The sequence below is a fragment of the Oncorhynchus masou genome, chromosome 19, assembly GCF_036934945.1.
Source record: "Oncorhynchus masou masou isolate Uvic2021 chromosome 19, UVic_Omas_1.1, whole genome shotgun sequence".
Classification (NCBI taxonomy): Eukaryota; Metazoa; Chordata; class Actinopteri; order Salmoniformes; family Salmonidae; genus Oncorhynchus; species Oncorhynchus masou.
This window is the reverse complement of record NC_088230.1, coordinates 30,391,829-30,405,361: the sequence shown is the minus strand read 5'-3', so window position 1 is coordinate 30,405,361 and position 13,533 is coordinate 30,391,829. Positions and strand designations below refer to the sequence as shown.

At 45.0% G+C, this 13,533-nt stretch overlaps 1 protein-coding gene across 1 annotated transcript in view; it reads right to left on the bottom strand.

Moving 5' to 3' along the window:
* Positions 1-1,807: 1,807 nt before the first annotated feature.
* Positions 1,808-13,533, bottom strand: part of lpgat1 (lysophosphatidylglycerol acyltransferase 1) — an 80,289-nt gene continuing 68,563 nt past the window's right edge. Inside the window, exons 7-8 of the mRNA XM_064925607.1 lie at positions 4,930-5,036; positions 1,808-4,670 (exon numbers count right to left, since the gene is read on the bottom strand). Coding sequence (XP_064781679.1) covers positions 4,519-4,670; positions 4,930-5,036 — 259 coding nt within the window. The 3' untranslated portion in view covers positions 1,808-4,518. The remainder of the gene's footprint in view (positions 4,671-4,929; positions 5,037-13,533) is intronic.

Sequence of the window (13,533 nt, the reverse complement as noted above, 5' to 3'; positions counted from 1 at the left end):
TAGCGGCAACTTCATCCTACACCTTTCACACGTGTAAAACAGAAAATTACTAGGCCTTCAGAGAAGAATATGTATGGCGTTGTTGTAAATGTAGATTATTAATATTAATTCTGTATTCTCTGGCTTACGCTGGCCATGAAAATGCACAGCTCTGACACGTTGTGAAGAAAGGAGATCCCTGGCCTGACTTTGGTCCTCCCTCAGTCGTTTGGTATGGAGATGACGCTCTGGTGTGAATCCCAGATTAGTCGTTTTGCAGGTCAGCAGGGTCCTTATAGTCTCTCCTGTGCATCTTTAATCCCATTTTCCAGCTCACTTCCCAGTGCCTAGGCCCTGGCTACCCATTGGCTGCCTGCAGCCATGTGGCTCTCGCAGAGACCCGGCCCCCCTCCTCCTCCCTTCCCCCATCACTCCAGCTGCTATGGCGATGACAAGCCAGGCCGCCCTTGCTCTAGTTCCTCGCTTATCATCCTATACATGATGTAACATTTTACTACATCTGCCAGTCAGGCGGCTTAGTTTAACAAGTGACCACAAGGCCTCTCATTCATGACCTCGCCCCATAGTGGTTTATGCCTACCTGGAAACAAATAAATGCAACAATCTTAGTAATTCAGTCCTGTGCCAAATGATAAGCCTAGAAGGATAAAGAAAAGTCTGCAGTGACAGATACTCTGTGTAGATAGAGCAAGTGTCTGTTCAGAAGAGTGCGAAATGTGACATTTTCAGATAGAGATGCATTTTGTAGAACAGGCACGATATTCTGTCATGCAGAATTGGACATAAAATTGTAATTAATAAAGCTGACACTATCTGCAATGTTCTATAATGTTAATACACACCAGGAAGAAACGTGGTGGCATTCACTCACTTCCTCTAATATGGGCTGTGTTCAGAATGGCACAGCATAGCAAAATGTTTTGGAATGGGAAATGAAAATCTATGAACGAATTTAGTTGTGCCTCCAAGGTTTGAAGGGTTTTCTTCCTAAGGACGACCCGTTTCAGAGCTGAAAGAGGATCTGTAATGTAAACCGTTGGGTCCCTGTGGCCAAATGACAGATGCCACGGTTAAACAAAGAGCAGAGACCAAAAGCAAGGACAGGCTTTAGTTACCTGGAGACCGCCCTGCGGCAACAGCATCACTATCAGTGCCTATATCAATAGAAAATGAGGAAATAAGCCTGACAATAAACCTGACAGATGCAATCAGAGCACCATAAATCACTATTTATTGTGCTGGGTTTAGGTGTGGGAGACAGGGGTTTGCTTACTCATACCACTCCAAGACATAGAAAAAAATACAAATACATTGTGAAAGAGTTTGATTCAAAAATGTTACGCTCTCCTGTTGTTATTTTTGAGTTCTTTCCTCACCTTGAGACATGGCTGAGCTGCAATAGTTTTTTTTTTTCTCTTCAAATTAAGGAGTAGGCCTTCATTAAAAATGCCTCATGCACCGCAGTCTAACTTCAATCAGGTCTCAATAGCTCACAAGTATATCACACATTCTATGAGAGTGACATACTGTAATTCACCCTCTCTACACATTCTCAGTATATTAGTGAGATAATGGCTCCTAATAAAATGTATATAAATATACTTTTTTATTTATTTCCATAAAACTCCAACAGAAGTTAGTGTGCCATCTGAAAAGGGGTGCATCAGACACTTCAAAAACCAACATCAAATACTGAGTATGAGGCAGAGAGAATGTGAGGCAGAGAGAATGTGAGGCAGAGAGAATATGAGGCAGAGAGAATATGAGGCAGAGAGAATGTGAGGCAGAGGAAAAAACAGACAAGCTATCAGGATCTTTATGACCATCACTTTTATTCCAGCACAAGTTCTTTGTGTTGTAAAATGGCTGTGTAGCTCGGAAGAAAGGGAGGAGTACAAAATGGAAAATGTTCTACTATCGTTTGTTAAAATTCTTAACGTTGTCATTGTTTTTCTTTCCTAAAACCATATCTAGAAAATATGATTTTCTCCTGCCTTTCTTTGGAGACAGTTAAAAAAAAAAAAAGAAAAAAAGATGAAGCTTCATTTTGTGTCACTCTCTCACATTGAAAAGCAATCTCACGGGACCAGGACAAAGATGTCCGCTAAAAATGTAAGTCCCAATCCTCAAATTGACTCCTGATCTCCCGAACCAGCCAGCCTTCTGCCTTTCATACACAGCCTGTTACTGGACAGTATTATCCACAGTTTAAGAGGTAAGTCATGACTAAAATGCATTCCGTTTGCATTCCTTAGACATCATGATTGTAGCTGTTCATCTAAAGCATAATACCTCTTAGGTGTGTTTATATAGATTTTTTGATTAAAAAAAACCCATGGTATTATTAAAACAACTTTTGGGAGAGAATTGGTGCATAATTGCTGGGCCGTGTCTGAATTCCCCTCCAATGTGAAGAGTAATTTTTTCCTGGATGGTCTAGTTTCAAAACATAATACCCTACCAATAGACAACTTCTTGGTACCCCCCTAAGATCTAAAAGGACTGGATAGAGATTAGTAAATTGGCAATATCTTTAATAGGCTAGGTGGGAGATTTGCCATATACTGCACACATCAATCAAGCCCTTTTAACATCTCCAAGTGGGAATCATCCAGTGCCTAGGGGGGAGGGGCCTATGTCCCTGTCCCATTACTTCCACCAATCCAACCACTTCAGAGCTGTGATTATGTCAAGAAAGATGCATTTCAGAAGTATTCCAACAGGGCCATATGTGTATCAATGAGCAGTGTGACAGTGCAGAAGATGAGAGCCTGGCCAAGCCCTCTGGATTCATGAAGCGCGAATGAATAACATCCAGGTCCAGAGGTCAAACCAAACATCCAGAGGTCAAACCAAAGGTCAAGGAATAGGGAAGTGACTTGTCTCAAAAGCCGTTAGCTTTCTCTTCCTCATTTTTTTCTTGTTCTTTAAACATTTATGATATTTCAAAATTAAAAACAAAACCAGAAATAGTACAGACCGAGAGATAACATCGGTTGCAGTCCCTCACAACATTGAATTTCTTCCTCAGCTTCGTTATGTACAAGAATAAACATACCCATGACTAAGGACAACAGTTCAAGTCATTTAAAATTGAAATAAAATCTGACCACTAATAATGATTTGCTGTCGAAACGCCGTTATCGTGGAGCAGCACGACATCAATTATATATATATATAAGGGGGTGGTTATGCTGTAAATTTACAGTAATGACACCTATGAGTGTGTAAGCCAACATCTCAAATTTTGAATGCAGGGCATTAGGGTAGCCACATCTATAAAAATAATATTTTTATTATGTCATTCCCCACCCCATTACTTAGATATTTGTAAAACTACAGTATGGAGTCCAATGGGGGTAAATTCAGCTTCATCCTCCTTTTTCAGTTTGGCTCGCTGTGATGTTCCTATGTGGACAGAGATCCACTCTGCTCTGTGTGTGTACGAGTGAGGACAGGGGGTGGAGAGGGTGTGAGGGGAGTTTGTTTTCAGGGTGGATCGGATCAGAGTGCTGTCCCAATGTGCCATCAGTGTTCTGTCATCAGCATATGGGCACTGTTCCTCCTCCGCTGTACCCCCCCCCCCCCCTTGGTTCCAGAACCAGGTACCCCCAACAACATGTTGTGGAAACAGTCCTAACCAGAGCCTGACATCGTCGCCAGCATCCCTTTAGGCCCAGACGGAGGGCCGCTAGTGTAAACAAGAAGATTCCCCTGCAGTCAGTCAGTTCAGAATACTGTCGAAGACAGACAGAGTAAAGTCTCCATGACTTCAACATAGATAGAGAGCGACGACGACCACAACAAATGCAATGGCCGTTGTTAAGGGGAGGGGCAATTAAATAAAAAAAAACATTAACAGCTACCATTCAGGAATATTTCCTGGAGTAGAAGAGGGGGTAGTAGGGATCCTTTTAGTGCAATGAAGGCTAGAGGAGAGGGGTTGGCATGGTAGTCTCTGATGGTACATACCACAGCCCCCCCTCTCTGTAGGGTGGGTCAACCGCAGAATCAGCAGGCCTGAAGCGAGGTCCAACTGGGGGTTGGTTCACCCGAGGGTGGGGGTGGGTACAATGGCAGACAATGCATACTCGCACACTGTAAAACTACACCTAAAGACCAGGAAGAGAGTCCACTTGAAAACACCCCCAGTTTCAGTCCTGAGCCCCATTCTTGATTTGAGAATGAGGCTCCATTGGAGAGACCAACAACTAGATTGGGGCGTTTATATCCAAGTCGTAAGTTTGTGTAAATGATTCATGTTCAGAAGTATGGGCTTCAGTCAATTGTGTGTGTGTATGTCTGGCCGTCTGTCTGTGTAGGTATTCATGTATCCAGGGGGGAAAATAGCCTCCAACATGGTCATTTTTTTTCTCAGTTTCTCCCGGTTTTTGCTAAATGTACATTCATCCATCATAGGGAGGAGAGATGGCGCCGGGGCGGGCGAGCCATCGACTGATCCAGAAGCAGTGCCATTAGGGTCTGGTCCACTTTTAAACTCCATCCTCTTCAGCACACTCAGAACAAACAGCAGTAGAAGTACTGGAGGACGCTGTACCACAGGTAGCCCGAGGCAAAGGCCAGGGATTGGATGAGACAGAGCCGCACGGGGTCAAGGGTCATCGCCCGGGAGACGGCCTCCTTCTGGCCTTTCGGTGGAGGGAAGGCTCCTGTTGGGGGGGGGCACAGGAAGGAATACAGTCAGCGACATTGTGATCACGCCTCAATGTGGACAGTCACTTCTCTGAAATAGAGGGAGAGAGCCCAGAAAGAGAGAGCTCAGAAAGAAAAGAGAGAGCTCAGAAAGAAAAGAGAGAGCTCAGAAAGAAAAGAGAGAGCTCAGAAAGAAAAGAGAGAGCTCAGAAAGAAAAGAGAGAGCTCAGAAAGAAAGGGAGAAAAAGAAGGAGAAAGAAAGCAGTGAATACTGACCTGTTTCGTAGAAGTGAGCCAGTAGATCCTCCTTCTCCACAAACCTCTGATACAGCCAGTCTGTCAGGGGCTTGGTCTCTACCGGAACCTCCTTTATGGGGTACACCCTGGGAGAGGATCAAGGGGAGAGAATTATTACATTTAATTAAATTGATTTAATATGTTCCTATATATGTTTGCTTTGGCAATGTATGTGGTTACCCTTTCCATTCTGACAGAGACACAGACAGACAGAGACACAGACAGACAGAGACACAGACAGACAGAGACACAGACAGACAGAGACAGACAGAGACACAGACCGACAGAGACACAGACCGACAGAGACACAGACACACAGAACAATACTATTTAATTTTTTTCTCAACGAAGGCTGGCTGCATTGATCGGTCTGAGTCTATCCCAGAGAAGAGTCTATCACAGTGTGTGTATGTGTAGAGAGATGTGAGAATGAGCTGCAACCCAAGTTTGTTAATGAGTTTATCAGAGTGTGTGTGAGCGTTCGTGTGTGTGTAAGCAGTACAAGCCTCAGCTCTTTCAGGAGACTTCATTAACAGACAGGCTAAAAACGGTGACAGGGAATCCATTCCTGCCCTGCCTTGCCCCTGACTCTACAGAGACACAGACAAACAGCAGTCCCAGCAAACAGAGAAATGCTGCAGGGCTGCCTCACCTCGCTGGTCCCAGATCTTGTTTGTGTGGTCTTGCAAACTTGGCAAGTCAGCACAAACGTTTCTGCGACCAGGCTAAACCTCACCTGCCCATACAAGAGAAACCACAAACTCGGTCACTTCATCAGGGCTAAAAACTGCTGGCTGTTGTACAGTGCCGTGCCGGTTTTTCATTAGTCAGCTCCGTTGTCACGGGGCCTGTACAGAAATGGCCTGTATCACACGGCACTTCTGAGAGGATTGGATAGATCGAAACACGTAGCTCCACCCAGCTCTCTGATAGGCTTGTTGATCCTTTCAGATCCAAGTCAACAGGCTCTCTTTTTTTTTTTTTTTTGGTGGAATTTTACTCCTTTTTCTCCCCAATTTCGTGGTATCCAATTGTTAGTAGCTACTATCTTGTCTCATCGCTACAACTCCCGTACGGGCTCGGGAGAGACGAAGGTCGAAAGCATTGCATCCTCTGAAACACAACCCAACCAAGCCGCACTGCTTCTTAACACAGCGCGCATCCAATCCGGAAGCCAGCCGCACCAATGTGTCGGAGGAAACACCGTGCACCTGGCGACCTTGGTTAGCGTGCACTGCGCCCGGGCCCGCCACAGGAGTCGCTGGTGCGCGATGAGACAAGGACATCCCTACCGGCCAAACCCTCCCTAACCCGGGCGACGCGGACCACCAGGTCACGGCCGGTTATGACAGAGTCTCTGGTGGCACAGCTGGTGCTGCGGTACAGCACCCTTAGCCACTGCGCCACCCGGGAGGCCCTGACTTCCCTGGACATCATGCTTTCAGATACAAAAGTCAGACTCTCCCACTCATCTCCCACGACATGAATTCTTGAATATACAGCTACATAGCCCATCTACCACAATAGTACAGCAGCAGGTAGCCTAGCGGTGAGAGCATTGGGTCAGTAACTGAAAGGTCACTGGTTCGAATACCTGAGACGACAAGGTGAAAAATCTGTCGATGTGTCCTTGAGCAAGGCACTTAACCCTAACTATCTCCAGTGGCGCTGTACTACTATGGCGGGCCCTGTAAAACAACTCATTTTACTGCACCTAACTGGTGTATGTGTAGTTTTTGTAACATCGACTGTACAGAATAGGATTATTACATTGTGAATCAGTAACAGGGAGGCTTGAAAGGATCAATGTAGCTCTGGTATAGGTCATTAGTGCACCCCCCCACCCCACCCGCATCCTGGTAATCAAGGGCCAGGGGGCAGAGTGGAGGAGGATCCAGGTTCATCAAATGGTATACTGGCATGAGATCACCCTTGAGTGGGCATTAAAACAACTATACTCAACAACAATATAAAACGCATCATGCAACAATGTCACAAGTTGACTGAGTTAGTTCAAATCAGTCAATTTAAAACAATTCATTAGGCCATAATGTTGGGATTTCCCATGACCGGGGAGCCAGGTCTAGCCAATCAGAATGTTTTCCCCCACAAAAGGGCTTTACAACAAACATAAATACTCCTCAGTTTCATCAGTTGTCCGGGTGGCTGGTCTCAGAAGCCGGATATGGAGGTCCTGGGCTGGCGCGGTTGGTTGGATGTACTGCCAAATTCTCATAGTAGAGAAATTAAACATTAAATTCTCTGGTAACAGTTCTGGTGGACATTCCTGCATTCAGCGTGCCAATTACACACTCCCTCAAAACTAGGGACATCTACGGCACTGTGTTGTGTGACAAAACTGCATATTTTGGAGTGCCTTTAATTGTCCCCAGCAAAGGTGCACCTGTGTAATTATTTTTGTTGTTGTTAATGTTACATTTTTTTAACCTTTATTTAACTAGGAAAGTCAGTTAAGAACAAATTCTTATTTACAATGACAGCCAACCACGGCCAACGCTGGGCCATGCCGTTTAATCAGCTTCTTGATATGCCACACCTGTCAGGTGGATGGATTATCTTGGCAAAGGAGAAATGCTCCCTAACAGGGATGTAAAAAAAAAAGTGTGCAATGTTCTTTTGAGAAATACGATTTTTGTGCATTTGGTACAGTTCGGGAAACTTCTATTTCAGCTCAAGAATCATGGAACCAACACTTTACATGTTGCGTTTATATTTTTGTTCAGAATAGTTCCAGACAGCCTGACCTGAGAGAGAAACAACACTATTTATCTCTGTGTGTGTGTGTGTGCGCACGCCACTGTGTGTTCCTTTTTAACAGAGTGGAATCCTAATCGCCATTCCATATGTTTTTGTTTATTGGGATAGGCGGATACGAAAGAGTGAAGGAAAGATAGAAGTAGACAGAGGATTAGATCCCAGGCCAACACGTGTGGCATATGCACTGCAGCCTGTGATTGTAGCTGCTAGACCAGCCCCAGGCCAGAAGGATTCAGTTAGCTCTCCAACAACACCTGTACCATAGAGGCTGTATAGACTTCATACAGAGTCAACCGGGGTAGCCTGCAGGCATACTTCACCCTGCACATAAACATTTGATCGCTAACTGTGGAGCGATACATTAGTTACATGCACACAATATGATTATTGTGGATAGTCCAATTAATATAATAGTTTGTTTGAAACCTTGACATGCTTTGCAAGGGCAAATTTTTTCCCCTAATAATCCTGGACACATCTGAAATCAGGCTACCTGACGGGACTTTTGATAAATGCAGAAAATAAAACACTATCACAGTGACCATATTATTTTTTATTTGGACATATAAAGTTGATCATAAGATGCTTACTTTGAGTTTTTCTGAACTCATAAGATAGAGGCTACCGGTGCTGGTAGATCTGCAGATCAAATTCACCGCTGGAAAGCCCATTAAGCTGTTTACATGTCCTAATAATTAAAAAGATTGCTCAGAAAACCAGGCTTTTTAAGTAAGCAATTGAGTAATTGCTTACTTTGATTTGGACCTTATTCCGATTTAGACAAGCAGAGTAAGGCGTTTACATGAATAATGTAATACTCTGGGTACTGCCATAATCAGTTTAATATCTAATCATTAGTGTGCATGTAAACATATTGATTGCTTCCAATAGGAGTTTGGTGTCTGATGCGACTGGGTCATGTCCATTAGGGCCTAACGTAGCAAAACATTTTACAACGGAAAACAAACGTTTCTTATTGGACAAGGTAGTACCTGCTCGTTTTGGTCTGTTTTCTTCCGTTTGTGCCTAATGAACACAGTCCTGATAGAAACCATACACTGGAATTACTCAGGAGTGTTCAGCCAGCTTCACCTGCGAGCGACCTTTTACTAGTGTCGCCATGGCGATGCTAGTCCTCCAAGGAAACCAGTCCCTAAAATGTCACTTTTCATATTCATACTCCCAATAGACTAATAATCCCCACAGCCCTCATTATACACATCACCTGATTATACAGACAGCCGGAGAGAGGAATAGAGCTGTAAAGGAGAGCCGGAGAGAGGAATAGAGCTGTAAAGGAGATCCGGAGAGAGGAATAGAGCTGTAAAGGAGAGCCAGAGAGAGGAATAGAGCTGTAAAGGAGAGCCAGAGAGAGGAATAGAGCTGTAAAGGAGAGCCAGAGAGAGGAATAGAGCTGTAAAGGAGAGCCAGAGAGAGGAATAGAGCTGTAAAGGAGAACCGGAGAGGAATAGAGCTGTAAAGGAGAGCCAGAGAGAGGAATAGAGCTGTAAAGGAGAGCCAGAGAGAGGAATAGAGCTGTAAAGGAGAGCCGGAGAGAGGAATAGAGCTGTAAAGGAGAGCCGGAGAGAGGAATAGAGCTGTAAAGGAGAGCCGGAGAGAGGAATAGAGCTGTAAAGGAGAGCCGGAGAGAGGAATAGAGCTGTAAAGGAGAGCCGGAGAGAGGAATAGAGCTGTAAAGGAGAGCCGGAGAGAGGAATAGAAATGTAAAGGAGAGCCGGAGAGAGGAATAGAGCTGTAAAAAGGAGAGCCGGAGAGAGGAATAGAGCTGTAAAGGAGAGCCGGAGAGAGGAATAGAGCTGTAAAGGAGAGCCGGAGAGAGGAATAGAGCTGTAAAGGAGATCCGGAGAGAGGAATAGAGCTGTAAAGGAGAGCCGGAGAGAGGAATAGAGCTGTAAAGGAGAGCCGGAGAGAGGAATAGAGCTGTAAAGGAGAGCCGGAGAGAGGAATAGAGCTGTAAAGGAGAGCCGGAGAGAGGAATAGAGCTGTAAAGGAGATCTGAAGAGAGGAATAGAGCTGTAAAGGAGATTTGGAGAGAGGAATAGAGCTGTAAAGGAGATTTGGAGAGAGGAATAGAGCTGTAAATGAGATTTGGAGAGAGGAATAGAGCTGTAAATGAGATTTGGAGAGAGGAATAGAGCTGTAAAGGAGATCCGGAGAGAGGAATAGAGCTGTAAATGAGATTTGGAGAGAGGAATAGAGCTGTAAAGGAGATTTGGAGAGAGGAATAAAGCTGTAAAGGAGATTTGAAGAGAGGAATAGAGCTGTAAAGGAGATCTGAAGAGAGGAATAGAGCTGTAAATGAGATTTGGAGAGAGGAATAGCGCTGTAAAGGAGATTTGGAGAGAGGAATAGAGCTGTAAATGAGATTTGGAGAGAGGAATAGAGCTGTAAATGAGATTTGGAGAGAGGAATAGAGCTGTAAAGGAGATCCGGAGAGAGGAATAGAGCTGTAAATGAGATTTGGAGAGAGGAATAGAGCTGTAAATGAGATTTGGAGAGGGGAATAGAGCTGTAAAGGAGATCTGAAGAGAGGAATAGAGCTGTAAAGGAGATCTGAAGAGAGGAATAGAGCTGTAAAGGAGATTTGGAGAGAGGAATAAAGCTGTAAAGAAGGGCAAGTGAGACGAAGAGAGACGGCAGAGGGTTTTCAATACAAAAAGGCACTTTAAAAAAGTGCAGAGAACAGGAACGATTCAACTTCCCCACCAAAATCCCCAAAATTGATATGGCTGCAAACTTCCTTTCAGGTGCTTGTGTGTGTGTGTGTAAGCACATGTAAGGACAAGAGGTGCCTAGCTAGCTGGTGACCAGGCAACCATGGAGGTTATGAATTAAGTTGATTGTAGTCACGGCCCAGCAGAAAGTCCCCTAGGTGGGTTAGGAAAGAGCGTCTTGTCTCCTGCCTCTCTCATTACTGGGCCTAATGAGTCTTTAGCCTTAATCTGAGCCTGGCCCAGCAGTAGCAGAGAAAGGGGCCTCTGGGAGCCAGAGTGGGGTCTGGTGGAGGGCTGGAGTGGCCATGGTTCACACAGATCACCCGGATGTCAGCATCATAGCCCTCAGAGACCAGAGGGAGGTCCGTACCGGACTGGCTGGAGCACTGGGTCTTCGGAAAAGAAGACTAATCAAAGTGAAAGTCATTTGAAATGTATATGGTAAGCCTTATGAGAAGCCGTCGGTGTGAGGAGGCTGGGGTCACCTACACAGCTGAGACTAGATCGGAGAGAACTAAAGCGAAGTGCATGCCAAGTGTGCACTCCTGCCTTATTAATGTGTGTGTGTATGCACCCTCAAACACAAACACGCGCTCACACACAAACACGTTTGTTTGTACTCTAAATCAGTGCAGTAATATCAAGGGAAAAGCAGCTAAGGGAACATGAGGAGATGAACGCTGTCAGAGGAATGGACTGAACTTGGCTGGGAGTGAGTGAGTGTGCTTGAGCCAGAGAGCGAGAGTGTATGTATGTGTGCGATCTCCTTTAATGAATAGCTGTAGAGCGGCAACAGAGTGACAGAAACAGCTTTTTTAACAGCCTTGGCTTTAGGCCTCACCCTACCTGAATGCCTTAACCAGGGAGTGATCTATGCAGTCCTAGTGTCATATCTTAAAGTCTCCTGTTCAGCGCTATCCCTTTAATTCCAGGTTGACATGAGGCTAGCGCTACTTTAATGGGTTGTGGTTCCCAAATGGCCCCCTATTCCCGATATAGTGCACTACTTTTGACCAGAGCCCTGTGGATGGGAGGGGGGGAATTCCTAACAGTGCCACACCAACTGTAGGCTTCTGACTGAGGCTATTTCGCTACCTTTTAAGTAGCTGCTTTATGTTGCGTACAGCACTATCAGTGTAATGGCTGTAAAGTAGGTTCAAAGTCCTCTGTCTGCACAGAAGTTAGGGCTGCCCCTCCGTACTGCAGCTAGGGCGGCCCCTCCGTACTGCACCTAGGGCGGCCCCTCCGTACTGCACCTAGGGCGGCCCCTCCGTACTGCACCTAGGGCGGCCCCTCCGTACTGCACCTAGGGCGGCCCCTCCGTACTGCACCTAGGGCGGCCCCTCCGTACTGCACCTAGGGCGGCCCCTCCGTACTGCACCTAGGGCGGCCCCTCCGTACTGCACCTAGGGCGGCCCCTCCGTACTGCACCTAGGGCGGCCCCTCCTTACTGCACCTAGGGCGGCCCCTCCTTACTGCACCTAGGGCGACCCCTCCGTACTGCAGCTAGGGCTGCTCCATACTTCTGCCTGGACAGTATGTCACATGAATAGGGGTTACTATGGAGTCACAACGTCCCTACTTTGCTAATTAGCAGTGATCCATTAGTGGCACTCCAGGCACCTTGTCACCTAATTTCTCAGGTGATTTACAGGACAACAGCACATTTAAGTAGGTGGTGCAGGTATCCTCATGAATGGCATAAATGGGGTAGGGGGTGGTCCATTTGTTTCAGCAGGCATGCAGGGGGAGTGGTTTTCAATATTTTCCTCAAAATGTATGTTTTCACTATTTTGGGAAAGTAACAAAAATAACTGGATGGATCCTTTTTAAAAGCCTTTAGAGTCTTGTGGAGTCGTCTTTAATCAGAATGGCTGGAGAATGATAAGAATAGAAACTACGAGTGTGAACATTGTTTAACACATGTTAAAACGAAATTGGGATATTCACGTAACAAAACAAAATCCACATCACAGTGCAGTTAACACAAAACTAACAGGTCATCATCATCCTTATCCCTAACGCAACAATTGGATTTGATTGGACAACGCTGTACCGTAATGCACAAGACAAGTTGCAGGAGACAATGCTCGCGAATGAGGACCACCATATGTAATAGGACCATATTCTGCATTGTGCACACTTTAATGGTAGTTTAAAACATTAAGAAAAAAAATATATTTTTGGCACATCCCTAATAGAAACTGCTGAGGGGAAGGACATGCAAATCTTACTGTACACAGCAGAGGCAGAGAGTGTGTGGGGGGGAAGCTACAGCAACCAGCCTCTGTCTAATTCATCAAATCAAATGTTATTTGTCCCATACTTTGTAAACAACAGGTGTGGACTAACAGTGAAAAGCGTACTTACGGGTCCTTCCCAACAATGCAGAGAGAAAGACAAGAGAAATAATAGAAAAGTAAAACTCGTAATAATAAAAGTAGTAATAGATAAATAATGAGTAACGATAACTTGGCTATAAACAAGGGATACCAGTACAGAGTAAAAGTGCAGGGGTACAAGGCCATTGAGGTAGATATGTACATATAAAACTTTGAATAAAGTGACACAGTAAACAGTAGCAGCAGCGTAAGTCAAAAAAGTTAGTGCAAAAATGGTCATTGCAGATAGTTAAATAAACTCAGCAAAAAAAGAAACGTCCTGTCACTGTCAACTGCGTTTATTTTCAGCAAACTTAACATGTGTAAATATTTGAATGATCATAACAAGATTCAACAACTGAGATAAACTGAACAAGTTCCACAGACATTTGACTAACAGAAATGGAATGATGTGTCCCTGAACAAAGGGGGGGTGAGAGAGTCCAAATCAAAAGTAAGTCAGTATCTGGTGTGGCCACCAGCTCCATTAAGTACTGCAGTGCATCTTCTTCTCATGGACTGCACCATATTTGCCAGTTCTTGCTGTGAGATGTCGTTCCTGTAACGCACAGCGTTGAGATTGCCTGCAATGACAACAAGCTCAGTCCGATGATGCTGTGACACACCCCCCCAGACCATGACAGATCCTCTACATCCAAATCGATCCCGCTCCAGAGTACAGTACAGGT